This window comes from Hylobates moloch, unplaced genomic scaffold (assembly GCF_009828535.3).
Source record: "Hylobates moloch isolate HMO894 unplaced genomic scaffold, HMol_V3 SCAFFOLD_16, whole genome shotgun sequence".
Taxonomy (NCBI): domain Eukaryota; kingdom Metazoa; phylum Chordata; class Mammalia; order Primates; family Hylobatidae; genus Hylobates; species Hylobates moloch.
This window is the reverse complement of record NW_026652291.1, coordinates 58291080-58311299: the sequence shown is the minus strand read 5'-3', so window position 1 is coordinate 58311299 and position 20220 is coordinate 58291080. Positions and strand designations below refer to the sequence as shown.

The 20220-nt window shown below is 40.3% G+C and overlaps 1 protein-coding gene across 8 annotated transcripts in view; it reads left to right on the top strand.

Annotated features, from left to right (window-relative positions):
- Positions 1-20220, top strand: part of HNRNPC (heterogeneous nuclear ribonucleoprotein C) — a 57690-nt gene that overhangs the window by 26196 nt on the left and 11274 nt on the right. For 5 of the 8 annotated variants that reach the window (XM_032180446.3, XM_032180440.3, XM_032180441.3 and 2 more), the window contains 3 exons: positions 8257-8533; positions 11416-11530; positions 12118-12165. In XM_032180446.3, the coding sequence (XP_032036337.1) occupies positions 8293-8533; positions 11416-11530; positions 12118-12165 (404 nt within the window). In that variant the 5' untranslated portion in view covers positions 8257-8292. The remainder of the gene's footprint in view (positions 1-8256; positions 8534-11415; positions 11531-12117; positions 12166-20220) is intronic. The other 3 variants (XM_032180452.3, XM_032180448.3, XM_032180450.3) reach the window with 1 other exon arrangement.

Below are 20220 nucleotides of genomic sequence, written 5' to 3'. Positions count from 1 at the left end.
GGTGATCTTCCTGCCTTGGCCTCTCAAAGTGCTGGGATTACAGGCGTGAGCCACCTTGCCTGGCCCCACACATTATTATATATTATTACGTTTATGATCCATTTGTTTGGATTTCCTGCCATTTTTAAATTTTGTTACTCTTTTGAGAATTAAGTTTTATTTCATTTGGGTTTTGACATTTGCATATGCAGTTTTTTTTACGTGATTTGTATTTATATTAGGATTTAGAGTGAGGTTGGTTCCAATTTTTGAAAAAGATGGCTACCTAGTAGTACCATTTATTGAATTACTCATTTCCCCCCCATGATGTACAAGGTCTTAGGTATTCTTAGTTATAATACTTAAACATAGCAGTTAGCATAATGTTTTCTAAAAGTAGCCAACTTTGTTTCTTCATGGGCTGAAAATGTCTTAGTAATATCACCAGATACTACTATTTTCTCAGAGATTACTCTCGCAGTATTTACCTTGAGATACTGTCTTTGATTAAATGAGCTAATGATTCCTGGCAGTTCAGCAAATTAAAATGCACATTTTTCCAGGCATTGTTGGCCTCTGAAGAGGCCAGAGGGAAGTAGTTGAAAGCAATAAGATCCATAGGAAGCAGTACAAAAATGGTGACCAGACAGAGAGTAATGTGGGATAGGGTAGCTGGACCTAAATAGGCAAAATAAGAGTTGAAGTGTCTTCAACAACTTAGATCAAAAGATGATCATCCAAGTATGCAGAGGAATTTATAGTATCCAAAGAGTATTCAGAAACTATTGTGAATGACTGAAAACTTTGGAATACAGAAGACTGAGTAAACCGTTTAGAAAATTGACAACTCATTGCTGCCATCTAGTGTCACTTTTGTTTTTGAAATTCTGCAAAGGGAAATTTTACATATATAGCATATTTAGTATATAGAATTGGCATTTAATTTGAATTGAATGCAGGGGCTCGTTTAGGTTTTTTTTGTTGTGTTTTTTTTTTTTGTGGTTTTTTGTTTTTTGTTTTTTTTTTTGAGACGTAGTCTTGCTCTGTTACCCAGGCTGGAGTGCAGGGGCGCCAATCTCGGCTCACTGCAACCTCTGCCTCCTGGGTTCAGGCAGTTCTCTGCCTCAGCCTCCCGAGTAGCTGGGATTACAGGTACCTGCCACCACCAATTTTTGTCTTTTTAGTAGAGACAGGGTTTCACCACGTTGGCCAGGCTGATTTTGAACTCCTGACCTCATGATCTACACGCTTCGGCCTCCAAGAGTGCTGGGATTACAGGCCTGGGCCTTCGCACCTGGCCTAGTTGAGATTTTAAGATACAGTAATAAAGGAAATTGTAAAGGCAGGGTTTTGAATTTCCAAATCTGAGGTAATATAGATTTTCCTTTGTCTCTAGTGTGAGATAATGTCTGGTAAGTGAAAGTGACAGCATGTTTAGTTTTTTTTTCCTCGACCAATGGTTTAAGTATAATGTGATTAACCCATGTGGAGAGGTGGCCAGAGCTTGCTGAAATAAATGCCCAGTAGAAACATCTTGTACTTTGTTTAACTTGTGTACTTTTGCACTAAATAAGCCAAGATATACTGAAAACAGTTCGGTTGAGTGGCACTGATCTCCTATGCCCTAAACTCTATCAAAGCTGGCATACAGTGCCCAGAAAAAGAAGCTGAAGGCTTGACTCCATGTTTAATAGAGTTTTTACTTATTTTTTGCTTTTAAGCTGTGGCTGAGATGGTGAGAGTGCGAGTAGAGGTGAATTTCTATATTCAGGAAATTTCTTGTCCTTCCCACTACTATTAAAATCTCAGATTGCTTTTATTGCTTCAGGATAGAGCATATGGTAAAACAAACAAGCATATCAGACAAAAACACAGGTTTTTGGGCATTAGAAATAACTTAGTATTCCTGGTTTTGACTTTTGCTTTCTAGGTAAAACAGGTCTTTGGTGATCCTTTGATTAAGAATAAGAAGAAGAACCTGTAATGAAATTATAGTATATAATATACAAACGCATTTGTCTATGTGTATAATAGAAATTTGAGTGCTACCACTATTTTTCCTCTTTTTTTATCCTTTTCCTTTTTCTCTCTTGAGACCCAGTCTCACACGGTTGCCAAGGCTGGAGTGCAGTGGCATGATCTTGGCTCGCTGCAACCTCCACCTCCCGGGTTCAAGGGATTTTCCTGTGTCAGCCTCCCAAGTAGCTGGGATTACAGGCACCCACCACCACAACCAGCTAGTTTTTGTATTTTTAGTAGAGACCGGGTTACACCATGTTGCCCAGGCTGGTCTCGACCTCCTGTCCTCAGATGATTTGCTCGCCTCAGCCTCCCAAAGTGCTGGGATTACAGGTGTGAGCCACCGTGCCTGGCCTAATTTTAGGTTTTTAAAGTCTATCCTTTTCGTGACAGAGCTTTTGATGACAATGTTGAGTTTAAGAAAGAAATAGCACCTAAGGTTCTCATTTGTTGAGGAATTTTTTTTTTTTTTTTTATACGGAGTCTCGCTCTGTCACCCAGACTGGAGTGCAGTGGTGCTGTCTCCGCTGACTGCACCTCCACCTCCCTGGTTCAAGCTATTTTCCTGCCTCAGCTTGCCGAATAGCTGGGACTACAGGTGCGTGCCACCATACCCTACCCTGCTAATTATTTTCGCATTTTTAGTAGAGATGGTGTTCCACCATGTTAGCTAGGATACTGTCTCGTTCTGACCTCATGATCCACCCGCCTCGGCCTCCCAAAGTGCCTGGCTGGAAATGTGACTAGACTTTTAACCTTTTGATTTACAAATAATGGAAGCTGGAATATTTGAACTGTATATTTGTTTTTGAGACAGAGTCTCCTTCTGTTGCCTAGGCTGGAGTGCATTCTCCTGTCTCAGCCTCCCGAGTAGCTGGGTCTACAGGTGCATGCCACCACACATGGCTGATTTTTGTCTTTTTAGTAGAGATGGGATTTCACCATGTTGGCCAGAGTGGCCTCGAACTCCTGACCTCATGTGAACCGCCTGCCTTCAGTTTCCCAAAGTGCTGGGATTACAGGTGTGAGCTACCTCACTCGGCTTGGAATATGTGAACTGTAGATTCATGAATTGGAAATGTTATTCTCCAAGATTTCAGTTTTTGGTTTTTGTTGTTGTTTGAGACGAGGTCTCCCTCTGTCGTCCAGGCTGGAGTGCAGTGGCGTGATCTCGACTCAGTGGTACCTCCACCTCCTGGGTTCAAGTGGTTCTCCTTCCTCAGCCTCCCAAGTAGCTGGGACTACAGGCACGCACCACCATGCCTGGCTAATTTCTGTGTTTTTAGTAGAGTCAGGGTTTCACCATGTTGGCCAGGATGGTCTTGATCTCTTGACCTTATGAGCTGTACGCCTCACCCTCCCAAAGTGCTGGGATTACAGGCCTGAGCCACTGCACCCAGCCCCAGATTTCTTAATGTTAAATCTAGTTCATGTAAATTAATGCCACTTTATTATCTAACAGCATTATTCAACTATTACCTACTAGTAAATGGTGATAGAGTAGGATCCCTGGGTTAGCTTGCATTAAAAAAAGAAAAATTCTAGACCCCTTCAACTAGAAGAGGGGAAATAAGATGATGAGGGGCATTGACCTCAAAATATTTGAGTATATACAGGTGCATTAAGACTCGGATTATTATTACTAATGTGATTAACCTTTTAAAATTTCTACCAAATGAATTTTCTGTTTTAAGGAATATTTGTTTGACTTAAATGAGTTTTTCCTACAAAAATCCCAAGCTTGTATGTACATTGTAGTGAATTTGGGAAATACGGAGAAACTATGAAAATGATTGTAAAGATTAATCACAAGCAGAGTACCCACAGAACATTTTAAGATGTTTTGATGTGTTTCTGTACTGTCTGTTCTTACATGATTTTTATGTAGTAATTTATGTCTGCTATGTACTGTACGTTTTCAGATACTGTCTTTTTGACTCAAATTATAATTTGCACATCACTCGAAGTTGTATTTTTAAAAGACTATTATTGCTGGACATTTATTAATATTGGGTTGTTAGTTGTTAGAACTCTGTTATAAAAATTCATATAGAATATGACCAAGTAATTTAGATCTGTATAAGGCAAAAAGCAAAAGCAGACCTTTTCATTCTACAAGTGGTTTTTACACTTTCCAGTGTAAAGGGAGTAACAATTAAGGCAAGAAAATGGGATCAGGGCCGGGCGCAGTGGCTTTCACCTGTAGTCCCAGCCCTTTGGGAGGTGTAGGCAGGCGGATCACCTGAGGTCAGGAGTTCGAGATCAGCCTGACCAACGTGGAGAAACCTGGTCTCTGATAAAAATACAAAATTAGCCGGCCTTGGTGGCGCATGCCTGTAATCCCAGCTACTGGGAAGGCTGAGGCAGGAGAATCACTTGAAACCGGGAGGTGTAGGTTGCAGTGAGCCAACATTGCGCCATTGCACTCCATCCTTGGCAACAAGAGTGAAACTCCAGATCAAATTAAAAAAATGTGATCAAGGCGTTTGTTTTACTTATCAAAACTATTGTACTACTACGAAAGGATGCTGGCCACCCGTTACATGAAAGAACTGAGGGATTGTTCTTAGAATTTCTAACAACAGTCTGCATAACGTGTTAAAGGTGGTGCTCGAGAAACCACACCATACTACCTAGAGAGAAATGGTATTGTTTAAGCATCAATAACACCGCAAAAAGGTATTGCCACTCGTAGGATAAGGTAGTCTTGACAAAATATTGCAGATGAGGCTGAGTAAGCCTTTGGTCCCAGCTGCCACTTTCAGGAGTTACAGAAGAATATGTGGAATTGTACTGAGAGTATCAATTCTGGAAAATTACAGACTGGGAAACCACAGGTCAATACCCTGGGTTCTTAAACAGATAAATTTTAACCTAATGTAATAGAAGCGGAACTTATCTACAAAAATGCCTTAAATGCATCACGTTTATTTTTCTGGGAAGACTAGAATGTCTACAGTTATACATTTAGGCACTAGAATTATTTTAAAAGTAAGAAAGTGCTAGTAAAGTCAGAATGGTTGTTACCTTTTGGTGACAGGAAGGGGGATTGGCAGTGGAATCAGCCACATAGGGTTTGTTCTCTTATGAGACTTTACAGGGACGAAACTGCTCTTGCACCTTCACGCATTTTTATTGAAGACCTTGTGCTCTCCCACTATTAGAGCGGGTAAAACTTCCAAGTTTAACTGTTTTTCTAAAATTTCGTTGTTCTTGCTTTTCAATAAATACTTGCTGGTTATTTTGGTATTCTTGTATTTCTAAGTCTTTTAATCTCCAAGTTGCTTATCTTTTATTTCTCCCACAGTCAGTGAAACCATATATGCTGGCTTGCCTTTACTGCCTTGCATTTTGGAATTTTGATTTAAATGCTGTCTGTAGGATAGTGATTTTGCCATCTTGAGTCTTCTTTTGGGAGTCAGAGATTCAAAAACTATTCTGCTCTTGCTGCCCCCTTCCAAGAATCCCAGTTCTTTTCCAGAAGTTTCTTTGTATTACAGTATTGTCCTCCCTTCATGGAAATTTCACCTGTATGATACCTTAAAATTTTGAAGTAGGATGAAGCGTGACTTGACATCATTTGGTTATTTGTAAAACTTCAGGAAATGTACCTCTTCCATAAAATTTGAAATAGCGATACCACTAGAATTTAAGGAAGCTCTCAGGACAGTCTTTGTTACTATTTGCGCCCTGGATTTTCCCCGGAACGTGGTACTCAGCACATGGTTAGTAAATATTTGACCCCCAAAATGAATAAATTTGTAGTGACTGTTCATTCCTTAGGAGGATACGTTACTAAGAGTGGAATTAATCGGTATTTGTGAGTACATCTGTTTTTACTGTTGCCCCCATCTTGAATTTAAATCTTCATAGTAAGTATGGGTATTTTATTAATTTTAGGCAACCTTTGGAAGTTGGTATTATTGTATTTTTAAAATAAGTAGTTCATGATTTTTGTAGCAAATTTAATAACCAGACCATAAAGAAAGTGAGAAATCATATCCTTAAACTCAGAGATAACAACCGTTGCTAGCATCCTTTTACTTGTATGCCTGGATGCCTTTCTACTGAGTTTTTCCTGTGTAGATCTTTGAGAGAATTAAGCCCTGATACACGTGAAAAATGCCGTGGGATATGAATTCCGTGCATCTTGATTAGTACTAGCTATGTACTCAGACTTAATGAAAATGAGGTCATTTAAATCTATTTCTGTCTGTGATTCCAAAGGGTACCGCTTTCACATCTTTTTTTTTTTTGCAAATGTCCGTTTGGAACATTGGACTGTGGTTTCATGGGTTTTTTCCCTTATGTTCAGTATTCTGTGTTGGCTTACGGAGCCCCTCACCCCTGGTAATTTCTTCTCAGTAAACCTATGGAGATTATATTTTCTATTGATAAACCTATTTGTGAAAAATAGTTGCTTAAAACCAGATTATACCTCCACTTGTAATAATAGAAAATCTTAATAACCAGCAGTAGTATCTGAAACCAGTTAGGCCTCAATGCAAATTTTTGTTTTAATTCTTCTTTTTAGTGTCCTCAGACTTTCTGGCATACTTAATAGCTGAAAGGCTGTTGGTGGATTTCAGTGGCTACTGTTTGTTAATTTTTATTGCTTAGTGTTAAAATATTAAGAACTTTTTGTAAAGAAAGTAACATAAAGACAGACTTTTGAATTTCAGAAATACTTGGAAGGAAGTGAAGTTTTGTTTGAGCTTTTAAATCAGTACTACCTGTTAAATGACTGTATTAAGCATCAGAATGATAGGAGTCATGTATATATGAAATGGTGTTATACTACCTGTTTTTATGTACATATATGTATACATTAGACTTTTTTACATCATCCGTGAGAACTAGTTTGTCATGATTCACTTGAGGATTGGAAGGATAACAAATACTGGAATCTTGATTCATCAGTACCTTTCAAAGGGATGAAGGGGAAATCAATCTTAAGAATGTTTTTAAATCTTGTTCAAGATTGGGGGTTGGAGTGGGAAGAGGCAGGAAACAAAATGCTAAAAGAATGAAATAAAACATTTTCGCTTATACAGGACCTGAGATGGTATTGTGAATCTCCATATTGTGTGTGTGTGTGTTTTTTTTTTTTTAGACGGAGTCTCGCTTTTTCACCCAGGCTGGAGTGCAGTGGCTCAATCTCGGCTCACTGCAAGCTCCGCCTCCTGGGTTCACGCCATTCTGCTGCCTCAGCCTCTCCGAGTAGCTGGGACTACAGGCGCCCGCCACCAGGCCTGGCTAATTTTTTGTATTTTTAGTAGAGACGGGGTTTCACCGTGGTCTCGATCTCCTGACCTTGTGATCCGCCCGCCTCGGCCTCCCAAAGTGCTGGGATTACAAGCATGAGCCACCGCGCCCGGCCAGTGAATCTTCATGTTGTTATGATAGGATTGAGCCTCCATCACATACATAAAGACAGATAATTTTTGGTTTTAAATAATTCGTGGAAAGTTGTATATTTTTCTTTAATTCCCCAATCCTTAATTTGATTCATGCCATGTTCCACTGGCTAGTTTTATCATCATCACCATCCGATATTATTAAATGTCCTAGATTTTAGGTCATATAAAAAGTAGCCTTGGAGTCATTGCAGTCTGTAAAAAGATGGTATTGATACTTATGTATCTAAAGCATACTGCAGAGTAATTGAAGTATCTGGAAATAGGTTTTTCCGGTGTAAATGAATTGATTCTATTTATTGCCTTTTGAAGAAAATTAATGGGTAAGTTTAAGCTATCCATATTAATCAAGCTAATGAATGGCTTGGGACAGATTGGACGTTTGCTATGCTGTGTGTATATATACAGAACCGGTATTGAGTCAAGATTATTGATGGCAGGGAATAGTTAGCATGACCTGTAATGTGAAAAACAGCAGAAACTGGTGTCAGAGAATTGAGGCAATTCTAATTTGCTTGAGTACTTAGAGGAGGGCCACTTGGAATTATGTCCAAGGAAATTATTTTGCCAATGATCTGCCAGGGAGAATTTTTTTTTCCCGAGAATTTAGAGTTTAGTGCTGCTGGAATAGAATGAAGAGGAAGAAGTTGAATTTCTAGAGTATATTCAGAGGCTGGAGTCTCTGAATTTATTAGCAAATACATACTTAATGCTGTGAGTCCCTTTAAGTTGCCTGATACTCCGGGCAGTTAACAGTGATTCAGAGTGAGACTGGAGAATGTTTTATCAAGGAATATTGTTTTTAGCATCGGTTCACCTGTATACTTTTTTTGCTTTACAGTTTTCGCCTTTGTGAGAAACCTTATCATCAAACACAATGGCCAGCAACGTTACCAACAAGACAGATCCTCGCTCCATGAACTCCCGTGTATTCATTGGGAATCTCAACACTCTTGTGGTCAAGAAATCTGATGTGGAGGCAATCTTTTCGAAGTATGGCAAAATTGTGGGCTGCTCCGTTCATAAGGGCTTTGCCTTCGTTCAATACGTTAATGAGAGAAATGCCCGGGCTGCTGTAGCAGGAGAGGATGGCAGAATGATTGCTGGCCAGGTTTTAGGTAAGGTCTTCGTTAAGTGAATTTTTTCATTGATGATCTAATTCAGGCCTGAGTATTTCGATTCACTTTTTTTTTTTTTTTTATGTCTGTAAAACTGACAGCCTGAGATATTCTGGATATTGCAACTATTCAGCCTAATAAAAATATATTAGGCTTATAGTTATAATTGGCTAAGTAAAGGATATTCTTCATTGTACCATTTTGTGTAGTAGAGCTAGGACAACTCTCATTTGGCAATTGTGAGTAGGGGGAGCTGGGAATGACACTTCACAATGTAAAAACGTTGCCTAAATGGTTGTGTCCTGCCCACAGCAGACTGAAGGAGCCCTCTAGTGTTGTTGACTGCTTGTCTCCTCATTGTGGTTTCACTCCATCCCTTGGGCCGACTGCAGTTTGGCTCAGTCTTAGATTTTCTTGTCTTTTAAAATGTAATGACACCTCAGAGTACTTATTACCTATGATTTGGTTTATTCAAGCCAGAATCCAGTGTCCACATGTTTATTTGATTAGTTGTACTAGATGTCTGTTTTAACTTCTCAGTTTATGTGTACTTTGTGCCTCAGTTTCAAAATAATCACAACTTTGTTTTTACAAGATTATTTTCAGTTTTATATTTGTGATTTGGTTATTCTTTGTATACATTCTACTATGTATAATGACTCAAAGCGTGGTAGGTTAGAGTTACATGAAACAATTCTTTGATAATATGTAACCAACCAGATACATAATTTGGGTCTATTTCATTGTTTTTACATCTTACTGGATTGCTTTTTCAGAAATTTAATTCTGTCTTTAGTTTTAAAACACTTTATATGGTTTCAGAGTCAGAATTGTAAATGAGGTTAATGTACCAAAACCTGAAGATTATTCATGTAATGGTGTTCGGCAAATAGATAATATATTCAATCCTTTTTTTTTTTTGAGACGGAGTCTAGCTCTGTTGCCCAGGCTTGTGTGCAGTGGTGCAGTCTTGGCTAATTGCAACCTCAGCCTCTCGGGTTCAAGAGATTGTCCTGTTTCAGCCTCCCGAGTAGCTGGTACTAACAGGCGTGCGCCACCACACCTGACTAATTTTTGTATTTTTTAGTAGAGATGAGGTTTCACCGAGTTGGCCACGCTGATCTTCAACTCTTGACCTCAGGTGATCCTTCCGCCTCGGCCTCCCAAAGTGCTGGGATTATAGGCATGAGCCCCTGGACCTGGCCTCAGTCAGTTTTCAGTTGGTCATTTGATGAGCTCCTTTTGTATAAAAAGGGAAGATAAAAATGATTAAGTTTAAGATACCCACATTTGGTCAGGTCCGGTGGCTCATGCCCGTAATTCCAGCGCTTTGGGAGGCCTGAGTTGGGCAGGTCACGAGGTCAGGAGATGGAGACCATTCTGGCTAACACCATAAAAAACCGTCTCCACTAAAAATACAAAAAATTAGCAGGCCGTGGTTCTGGGTACTGGTAATCCCAGCCGCTCAGGAGGCTGAGGCAGGAGAATTGCTTGAACCCGGGATGCGGAGGTTACAGTGAGACGTGATTGCACTCCAGCCTGGGCAACAGAGCAAATCTAAAAAATACCCACAGTCATCTAGTTAATGGTTTGAGCTGGAATTTGGAATTTGTGTATTTTGGGGCATTTGTATATTAAAATGAAGCTCATTTTAATAAAAGCAGTATATATGAAAATGGAGTTACTGTTGACTGAGTGCTTTAGCACGACTGGGAAGGTAAACTGAATTTTGGAGAGTTTTTGGCTTTCTGACATGGGCTTTTTAGAACAAGGAGAAGATAAATTCTTGTTTGGTAGGCAGTAGGTGGCAGAGTAGGTAGCTGGGCATATGTGTTACAAATTGTATTTGAAAACTAGGGTTGTTCCTTCGCTCTTTTTTTTTGGTGTGTGTAAAGATTGTTTAAGCAATTGATGAATTATTCAGAAAGCAGTTGTTAACCCAGGATATTTTACGTGCAGTACAGCTAATCCTTACTTACAAGGAAAATCTGAAGTTGACTTTGAGGATGATTTGAGGTTGTCACACTTCACTATGTGTTAATTGGTGAATTGGCATATATTTTAGTATATTTCATTCTAATACATTTGTAATAATTCGGAATGAACTGAACCATTCTTGGAAAGGCAAGCAGTGATAGTTTTCTCTTGTAATAGTAACTGAGTGAACAGTCAGTGCCTTGAGTGGGGAGAGTTGAGTTAAAGTGGTATCTGAGGGTGGGGAGTACCAAAGACAGACTTAATGTTATGTCTCAGGAACACTTGAATGGTACAGAACAGACTACAAAGAAACGGAAGATGAAGTCTTAGCCTTGTAGAAATTTGTGAGCCTTTTTAATATTAAAAGGAGAGATGAAGCTGAGCATGATAGCTCACACCTGTGATTCCAGCACTTTGGGAGGTCAAGGCAGATCTCTTGACCCCAAGAGTTCATCCCTATGAAAAACAGAAAAATTAGCCAGGCATGGTGGTCCCTGCTACTTGGGTGGGAGGATCATCTGAGCTTCGGAGGTCTAGGCTGTATTGAGCCATTATTGCATTACTGCACTCCAGCTTGTATGACAGTGAGAACCTTTCTTAAGGAAAGATGAGTTGTTTTGTTCCATATTTTCTAATTTATGTGTCTCTGTGATTTTCTAAACTTTGTAGTTTGTATTAGCTGGGCATGGTGGTGCCCGCCTGTAGTCACAGTTACTCTCGAGGCTGAGGCAGGAGAATTCCTTGAACTGGGAGGTAGAGGTTTCAATGAGCCGAGATGGCACCACTGCACTCCAGCCTGGGCGACAAAGTGAAACTATGTCTCAGAAATTAAAAAAAATAAACTTTGTATTTTGTTTTAACCCGGATACAAAGTTGTCATTAACATTTTTGCTTTTGTTTTTCAGATATTAACCTGGCTGCAGAGCCAAAAGTGAACCGAGGAAAAGCAGGTGTGAAACGATCTGCAGCGGAGATGTACGGGTCAGTAACAGAACACCCTTCTCCGTCCCCTCTACTCAGGTCCGGAACTTTATTATTTATAACTGCATTGTGTCCATCAGTGGGCATCTTCTCTTTCTGTTTTCTGGGTGTGGGGAGGGTTAAGTGTACTGTGTTTTATCTGTGTATAAATAAGGTTTTATTATTTTTGTGTTAATATGTCTCTTTTTTGCCCTAGAGAAAATTTCTAGAGAATTAAAAATCCCTGAGGTTTTTGCTATTGATATTAAAGAGTAGTTTGATATTTATAGCATAACCTGAAATACTTCTACAGGATCGTTGAGCTTCTAAGACACTAGAGAGTAAGGGAAGAAGTGTGGTATAAGAATGTTTAGTTTACCATTCTGTTTTTCAGTGTTTAGTTTAGCTATGTCGTATGTGGAAATCTTAGCGAATTTTAACCTGAATTACCAATTTGACCGCTACATTTCCAGTGGTCTAAGGTGATTGGAATTGAGTGATTTATTGTATGAATGATTGGGGATCATTCAGTGCTAATCTTGTTGATCTGTTTGTTGTGGTTTATTTGGCATGGTTCTCCCCTCACCTGATGTTGTGAATTAGTAGCAACATTTCCAAATTAACCCTTTTCGGTATTTATTTTTCAGCTCCTCTTTTGACTTGGACTATGACTTTCAACGGGACTATTATGATAGGTATGTTAAAATGTTTTGTATTTCTACTAAACAACTATTTAGTGAGAACCATTTTGTTTTTCTGGTTTGTGGTGATGAACATCAAAGGTGTTTTCAAACATATTCCCTTTCCTCCAAAACAAAAAAACACCTTTTTCTAAATCATGGCCTTGAATGCCATGTTAAGATGCTGTGGTTGAGCATCCTTAATGCATCATCAAAATTTTTTTTTCATTTGACATTAGTGGTTTCCTCAGATTTTTTTTTCTTTTCTTTTTTTTTTTTTTTTTGAGACGGAGTCTTGCTCTGTTGCCCAGCCTGGAGTGCAGTAGTGCGATCTCGGCTCACTGCAAGCTCCACCTCCTGGGTTCACGCCATTCTCCTGCCTCAGCCTCCCGAGTAGCTGGGACTACAGGCGCCCGCCACCACAGGCAGCCAATTTTTTTGTATTTTTAGTAGAGACGGGGTTTCACCATGTTAGCCAGGATGGTCTCGATCTCCTGACCTCGTGATCTGCCCGCCTTGGCCTCCCAAAGTGCTGGGATTACAGGCGTGAGCCAGCGCGCCCGGCCTGATTTTTTTTTTTTTTTTTTAAAGACGGAATCTTGCTTGTCACCAGGCTGGAGTGAAGTGGCATGATTTTGGCTCACTGCAACGTCCGCCTCCTTGGTTGAAGCAATTCTCCTGCCTCAGCCTCCCGAGTAGCTGGGGTTACAGGCATACACCACCACTCCTGGCTAATTTTTGTATTTTTAGTAGCGGCTGGGTTTCACCTTGTTGGCCAGGCTGGTCTCGAACTCCGAACTCAGGTGATCTACTTGCCTTGGCCTCCCAAAGTGCTGGGATTACAGGCGTGAGCCACCGTGCCCGACCATTTCCTCAGATTTTTATAGTTACGTGTGAACATTTTGAAAACTAAGAAGTTTTGTAACTCTTTATTTTTACTTTTGTTGAAATTTTTGAAATTCTTAAAAAATAAAAATTGGCCGGGCATGGTGTCTCACACCTGTAATCTCAGCACTTAGGCCAAGGCAGGTGGATAACGAGGTCAGGAGTTCAAGACCAGCCTGGGCAATATGGTGGAACCTAGCCTCTACTAAAAATACAAAAATTAGCCAGGAGTGGTGGCGTGTGCCTGTAGTCCCAGCTATTTGGGAGGATGATGTAGGAGAATCACTTGATACTGGGAGGTGGAGGTTTCAGTGAGTTGAGATCGTGCCACTGCACTCCAGCCTGGGTGACAGAGTGAGACTCCTTCTCAAAAAATAAAATAAAAATCAATGCAGAACTTACAGTTGAAAATAAATCAGGACATTTCTTTACTAGTGAACTTAACCCATTTATTCCTGAGATTGCAATTTTTTGAATTTTTGCAATCAGACCCTGGTAATGACCTAATGCAGGAGGATATAAATAACTCCGACAAGCTTAGCATGCCAGTAGTGGAACATTAGGCATAGATGGGTTAATTATTGGTCAGGTGTCTTGAAGGCACTGAAACCCAGTGAGTTTGTCTGAAGCATCTGCCCTTTACCCTTCCAGCACATGGTAATTGCTTGACCACATTTAAAATACACTCATGCCAACTTCTCCTATAGGGATTCTTACACAACTGGTCTTATGCAGACTTTCTTAAGTACTAGTATATTTTTCAGTGCTTTCTATGCATTCTTTTGTCCAGTCAGAGTTGAGAATCATTAATAAAAGATTAAGGACGTGGTTGCGTTTCTGTGTATTATTATCCTATTTCTTTGTCATGGCTCAATTCAGACCAGTTTAATAAAGTCACTCTTTTGTTGGTATAATTTCAGGGATGTCATGGACTCTTAGTTGATGTTTTTTTATGAGTGTATCAAGTTCTAGCAGTGTACAGTGACAGTCTTCTTGAAAATAGTTCTCATTAAAAGTCTTTTCTTGGCAAGGCACATTGTGAATGGGGAAATTTGAAAATTTGAGTGGGGAATTTGGAAAATATTAGTTGAGACAATGAGATATATACTGCAGGGAGTCTGAAGAAATCACGTTTGCAGAAATATCTTCACACTTCTTACCAGTGCCGTCGGGTCTTAAATTAGTGGCCTCTTCAGTTTTTCAGTAGATAACAATATATTAGGTTTGAGCAAAAGTAATTCTGTTTTTGACACGTCTTTGAACAGTAAAAAGCAAAACCGCAATTATTTTTGCACCAGCTGATACTAGTAGTTACTGTCTGATATATTGCTGCATATTATAGTCAGTGAAAAGTAATGTCTTCTGTTGTTCTAATGTCAGCCAGTAGATAATGATTACTGATAACTAGTGGAGCAACTAGATAATAGCTGGCAAAGAGCTGCCTTTTTTTTTTGAGACGGAGTCTCGCTCTGTCCCCCAGGCTGGAGTGCAGTGGCGCGATCTCAGCTCACTGCAAGCTCCGCCTCCCGGGTTCACGCCATTCTCCTGCCTCAGCCTCCCGAGTAGCTGGGACTACAGGCGCCCGCCAGCACGTCCGGCTAATTTTTTGTATTTTTAGTAGAGACGGGGTTTCACCGTGTTAGCCAGGATGGTCTCGATCTCCTGACCTCGTGATCCACCCGCCTCGGCCTCCCAAAGTGCTGGGATTACAGGCTTGAGCCACCGCGCCCGGCAAGAGCTGACTTTTAGAGTACTGAGATCTTTGTTGGGAAAATGAATTTTAGGAGGTGTCCACATGATGGGAACTTACTAAAGTTGGGTTGGAGAATTGAGGAATTGAGTCTGTGTCTTATGATAGATGTTAATGAAGGTGAAAGGGGGAGGAGTGTTTGGTTAGTGGGGAGAGGGGCAGATACAGGAGATTTTTACTGGTTTGGAAAATGTTAGGTCAGTTTGGACCTGGGAAATAGGTTGGGTATGACCTGGTGGAATAACAACTTAGAAAAATGGTATTAATATCTTCTCAGAAGTCATTCTGAAGATTCATTATAAGGTTTAGAATTTTATTCTAAATGGTAACATAGCGTTACTGCATTGACTACGTTAAATTGTTTAATAAAAGAAGATGGGAAATTGGCTGTGAGTGAAAGCTCTGGGTCTTCTTATGTAAATCGGAGTAAAAATCACTGTCCACTGTTTTTTTGTTTTGTTTTGTTTTGTTTTTGAGACGGAGTCTTTTCTGGCACTCAGGCCGGAGTGCAGTGGGTTGGTCTCGGCTTACTGCAACCTCTGCCTCCTCCTGGGTTCAGGCAACTCTCCTTCATTCTCCCAGGTAGCTGGGATTACAGGTATGCACCACCACACACAACTAATTTTTGTATTTTCAGTAGAGACAGTGTTTGTCCACGTTGGCCAGGCCAGTCTTGACCTCTTGACCTCGGTTGGTCCACCCGCCTGGGCTCAAGGGATCTTCCTGCCTTGGCCACGCAAAGTGCTGAGATGACATGTGTGAACCATTGTGCCTAGCCCCCTTTTAATATTCATTTGAAGGCACTGGTTTTGTTTTGCGAAAGGTGTTGTAATAAAAGTGAAGTTTTATCACAATGTTGGGAATGCACAAGTATTCAAAGCTATAGTTATTGAGTCTTTTAAGCGAGATTGGGAAGTACTCTAAAAATAGATGTGTAAGTCCTTAGGTAGGCTGGCATATACATGAAATTGATGTTCTTCAACAGCTACCCTGGTACTTTTTTTTTTTTTTGGAAACGAATCTCGTGCTGTCTCCCAGGCTGGAGTGTAGTGGTGCGGATCTCGGTTCACTGCAACCTCAGCCTCACGAGTACCTGGGATTACAGGTGCATACCACCACACCCAGCTGATTTTTTGTGTTTTTAGTAGACATGGGGTTTCACTATGTTGGCCAGACTGGTCTCGAACTCCTGACCTGACTTCATGGTCCACCACCTTGGCCTCCCAAAGTGCTGGGATTACAGGTGTGAGCCACTGTGCCTGGCCCAACCTGGCACTATTCTTATAATTCTTTAAAAATTTCTCATAAAAGGTTTGATCTATATGTGTTTTCTGATTTGTGCCCACAAATACTACAGTGTTTTCATACTAAAACTATTATCTAGATATAGATAAACTAGATATATTTTCTTCAGATTGTAATAAATTGGAATCCCCCTTTCCTTAAAATTGATCACCCATGAAATTGTTCTCAAATTACATAATGGTGATATTGCAGAACTAATAAAAACCATGGAGTGGCACCCTTTTAAATGGTGAATTTTATGGTATGTGAATGACATTTTGATTGAAAATGGATGCGACACTACAATTGAAAAGGGATACATCACTGACTTATGGACAGTCATTCTTGTCATATCTCGTGGACTCTACAACAGGATACTTGCCAGTTAGAGACATAGATGAAACACCTCTGGTGCTACCAGCCTCAAAAGGTAACTCTTACGCCTGAGGATGGACACCTTTTAGAATTAAAAGAACTCTCAGTCATTGTGGGACATCTTGCTAGCCTTCACAGAGACTGATTTACTGTCAGCTCTTTTCTTGAGTCTTCTCATCTCTCTCCTTTTTTTTTTTTTTTCCCTGTTTTTTGAGACAGAGTCTTACTCTGTTGCCCAGGCTGGAGTGCAGTGGCTCGATCTCGGCTCACTGCAACCTCCACCTCCCAGGTTCAAGTAATTCTTCTGCATCATCAGCCTCCCAATTAGCTGGGGTTACAGGTGCCTGCCACCATGTGTGGCTAATTTTTTTTTTTTTTTTTTTTTTATTGTTAGTAGAGACGGAGTTTCACCATGTTGGCCAGACTGGTCTCAAACTCCTGATCTCAGGTGATCTACCTACCCCGGCCTCCCAAAGTGCTGGGATTACAGATGTGAGCCATTGCTCCTGGCCTCTTTAATTCCTATTTGGAGAACTTTGGGCGACATGAAATAGAAACTGCCAATAAATTTGGGAGGTTTGATAACAGGCTTTATTATGACAGTGGAGACATGGTGAATACTTGGTGAGCAAGAAACCTGGTTCAAAAAGACTGGTTTAGTTCAATGGTCTTTCTGAGGACTTTTTAAACTTAGCACATTTTGTATGTGGTGCATGACTAGTAATACAGTATATAAGTAACTGGAGTATGAAATTCTTAGAGGTTTTCAGAGTGCTGTTATTACTCCATGGCTAAGAATATTAATATGTCAGTGCATTAGAAATAGACAAATCTTCAAGAACTCACAGGTCAAAGATGACACTTGTAACAAAGATTGAGTTGTGAGGGGCCTTGAGGTGTTTGGGGAGCAGCCAGCTGTAAAAGAAAATTGTAAAGAATGTTAGTTGTAAAGGGCTTTGTATTACATGTTCTGGGATTGTGTCCTATAGATGATATTTTAGAAACAGCCCTGTGGCTGGAGGAAAAAGATGTGTTAAATGGCGAGGAGGTTGGGAGAATTTCTGAAGTAGATTGATCTTGATGTGATTGGTTGGACTAAAGGTATGAAAGTAGGTGCTTGTAGGAAAATAATAGTCAAAAGCTGAGATTTTATCTTTTGTCAGTAGATGATAGATTATGCCATTAATGGTTACATGAAGGGAGGTTTCACAGTTTGTGCTGTCAGAATTTCGAGGAGACAAGCAATTTTGCTGCTGGTTTTATTCTACCTGACTTTTCTAGGAATGTATCTTGGTAGAGAAAATTAGTTGAAATGTGAAACCATTGAAATTCAAGACAGGCCCGTCAAACCATCATTTCTTCAACTGTTAATCGCCCTAATTTTGTTCTGGGCACACAAAGCCTGAGGCTTTGGATTAACATAGAATATGGGTTGAAGGAGAACCTTCATCTTACTGAGTTTAGATTAGCAGACACTTTGACCTTTTCTATTTTTCAGATGTTTTTGAGTAACACTGTACTTGAGAGATGGGTTTGTTTATATATATATGTATGAAGGGAGAGAGTGCCAAAATACTTAAGGTTATTTGAAGTTTGAAAACTGGGGACATTCTGCATTGAAAGGCATGTGTTTCAGAGAGCAGGAGACTTCTAGGCTACTTTGAAAAAGCTAACAGATGACTCTGAGAGGTGTCATTTTAGGTGGAGAGGGCACTGTGGGCTTGGAAGTTTTGGATTTGCTCACAGCTCCACTATTAGTTACATCTTTCTTTTGGGAACCTGTGTATCATACATATAGGTGCCAGAAGGATTTTAGATGGTGACATGGATTAGTATACACTTTTGGGATAAATCCGATATTAGTCTTTTTTGTTTGTTTTTTGTTTTTTGAGACCTGATGTGGCTCTGTTGCCCAGGCCCAAGTGCAGTGGCGCATCACGGCTCACTGCAGCCTCTGCCTCCTAGGTTCAAGCAATTCTCCTGTCTCAGCCTCCTGAGTAGCTGGGACTACAGGCGCGTGCCACCATGTCTGGCTAATTTTTGTATTTTTAGTAGAGATTAGGTTTCGTCATGTTGCCCAGGCTGATCTCAAACTCCTGAGCTCAAGCAGTGTGTCCACCTTGGCCTCCAAAAGTGCTGGGATTATAGGCGTGAGCTACAGCATCTGGCTGGACTTAAATTTTGCTAAATATTTATTTCTTAGTATTCCTTTTAGATTAGTTTCTTATTGTGTCCTAGACTCGTTTAGTAGGTGGGAGATATTTCTTTGTAGGAGAGGCATTTGGGTCTCAATCAATCTACTGTGACTGAGTTGAGTGGTCTGATTCCATTTTTACCCAACACTAAGGTATCCTGGTGTTTTATGAATCTTCTTGAGGGCATTCTTCAGGTAGCTTTTGTTAGCCTCCTTTGGTGTTGCTTTTCTTTTTGAGATGGAGTCTCACCGTGTTTCCCAGAGTAGCTGGGATTGCAGGCATGCACCACCATGCCCGACTCTTTTTTTTGTTTTGTATCTTTAGTAGAGATGGGGTTTCACCATGTTGGGCAGGCTAGTCTCGAACACCTGGCCTCGAGATCTGGCCGCCTCAGCCTCCCAAAGTGCTAGGATTACAGGCGTGAGCCATCACGCCCAGCTGGTGGTGTTTTTTTTTGTTTGTTTGTTTGTTTTTTTTTTTGAGACGGAGTCTCACTCTGTCGCCCAAGCTGGAGTGCAGTGGCGTGATCTCCCAAAGTGCTGGGATTGCAGGCATGAGCCACCGCACCCGGCCTGGTGTTGCTTTTTCTTTCCTTAATTTAGCTTTATTGAGATTTAATTCATATACCATAAAATTCATTCATTTAATGTATACAGTTCATTAAATTCAGAGTTGTGCAGTTAGGAACATGATCTGATTTTAGAATATTCTATCACTACAAATTATTTCTGTGTGGATTTGCTTATTTTGGGCATTCATATAAATGGAATCATACAATATGTGTCTTGTGACTGGCTTTGTTTGCTTAGAATATTTTCATGGTTCATCCATGTTGTACCATGTATCAGTACTTCTTTCATTTTATGGTTACTACATTTTGTTTGTTCTTTAGTCAGTTGATGGACATTTGAGTTTTTTGGTACATCTTTAAAAATGCTGCTATGGCCAGGTGCAGTGGCTCCCGCCTGTAATCCCAGCACTTTGGAAGGCCGAGGCAGGCAGATCATGAGGTCAGGAGATTAAGACCATCCTGGCAAACACGGTGAAACCGTATCTCTACTAAAAATACAAAAAATTAGCTGGTCCTTGTGGCAGGCGCCTGTATTCACAGCTACTGGGGAGGCTGAGGCAGGAGAATGGCGTGAACCCGGGAGGCGGAGGTTGCAGTGAGCCGAGATCGCGCCACTGCACTCTAGCCTGGGCAACAGAGCGAGACTGTCTCAGAAAAAAAAAACAAAAACAAATTCTGCTATGGAGATTGGTATGCACATTTTTGTATGGTCATGTGTTTTCATTTCTTTTGAGTATATATACCTAGGAGAAGTGCTGGGTTGTATGGTGATTATATGGTCAACCTGACCAACAGCCAAAAGTGGCTGTACCCTTTTATATTCCCATCAGTCATGTGGAAGGTTCCAGTTCCTCCACTTACATTCATATCTGTCTTTTGCTTTTATCCATTCTGGTCTAGTGAGAGTGTAGTGGTATCTCAGTCAGGATTTAATTGCATTTTGTTTAAAAATATAGAATGTCTTTTCATGTGCTTTCCAGCCTTTTTTTTTTTTTTTTTTTTTTTTTTTT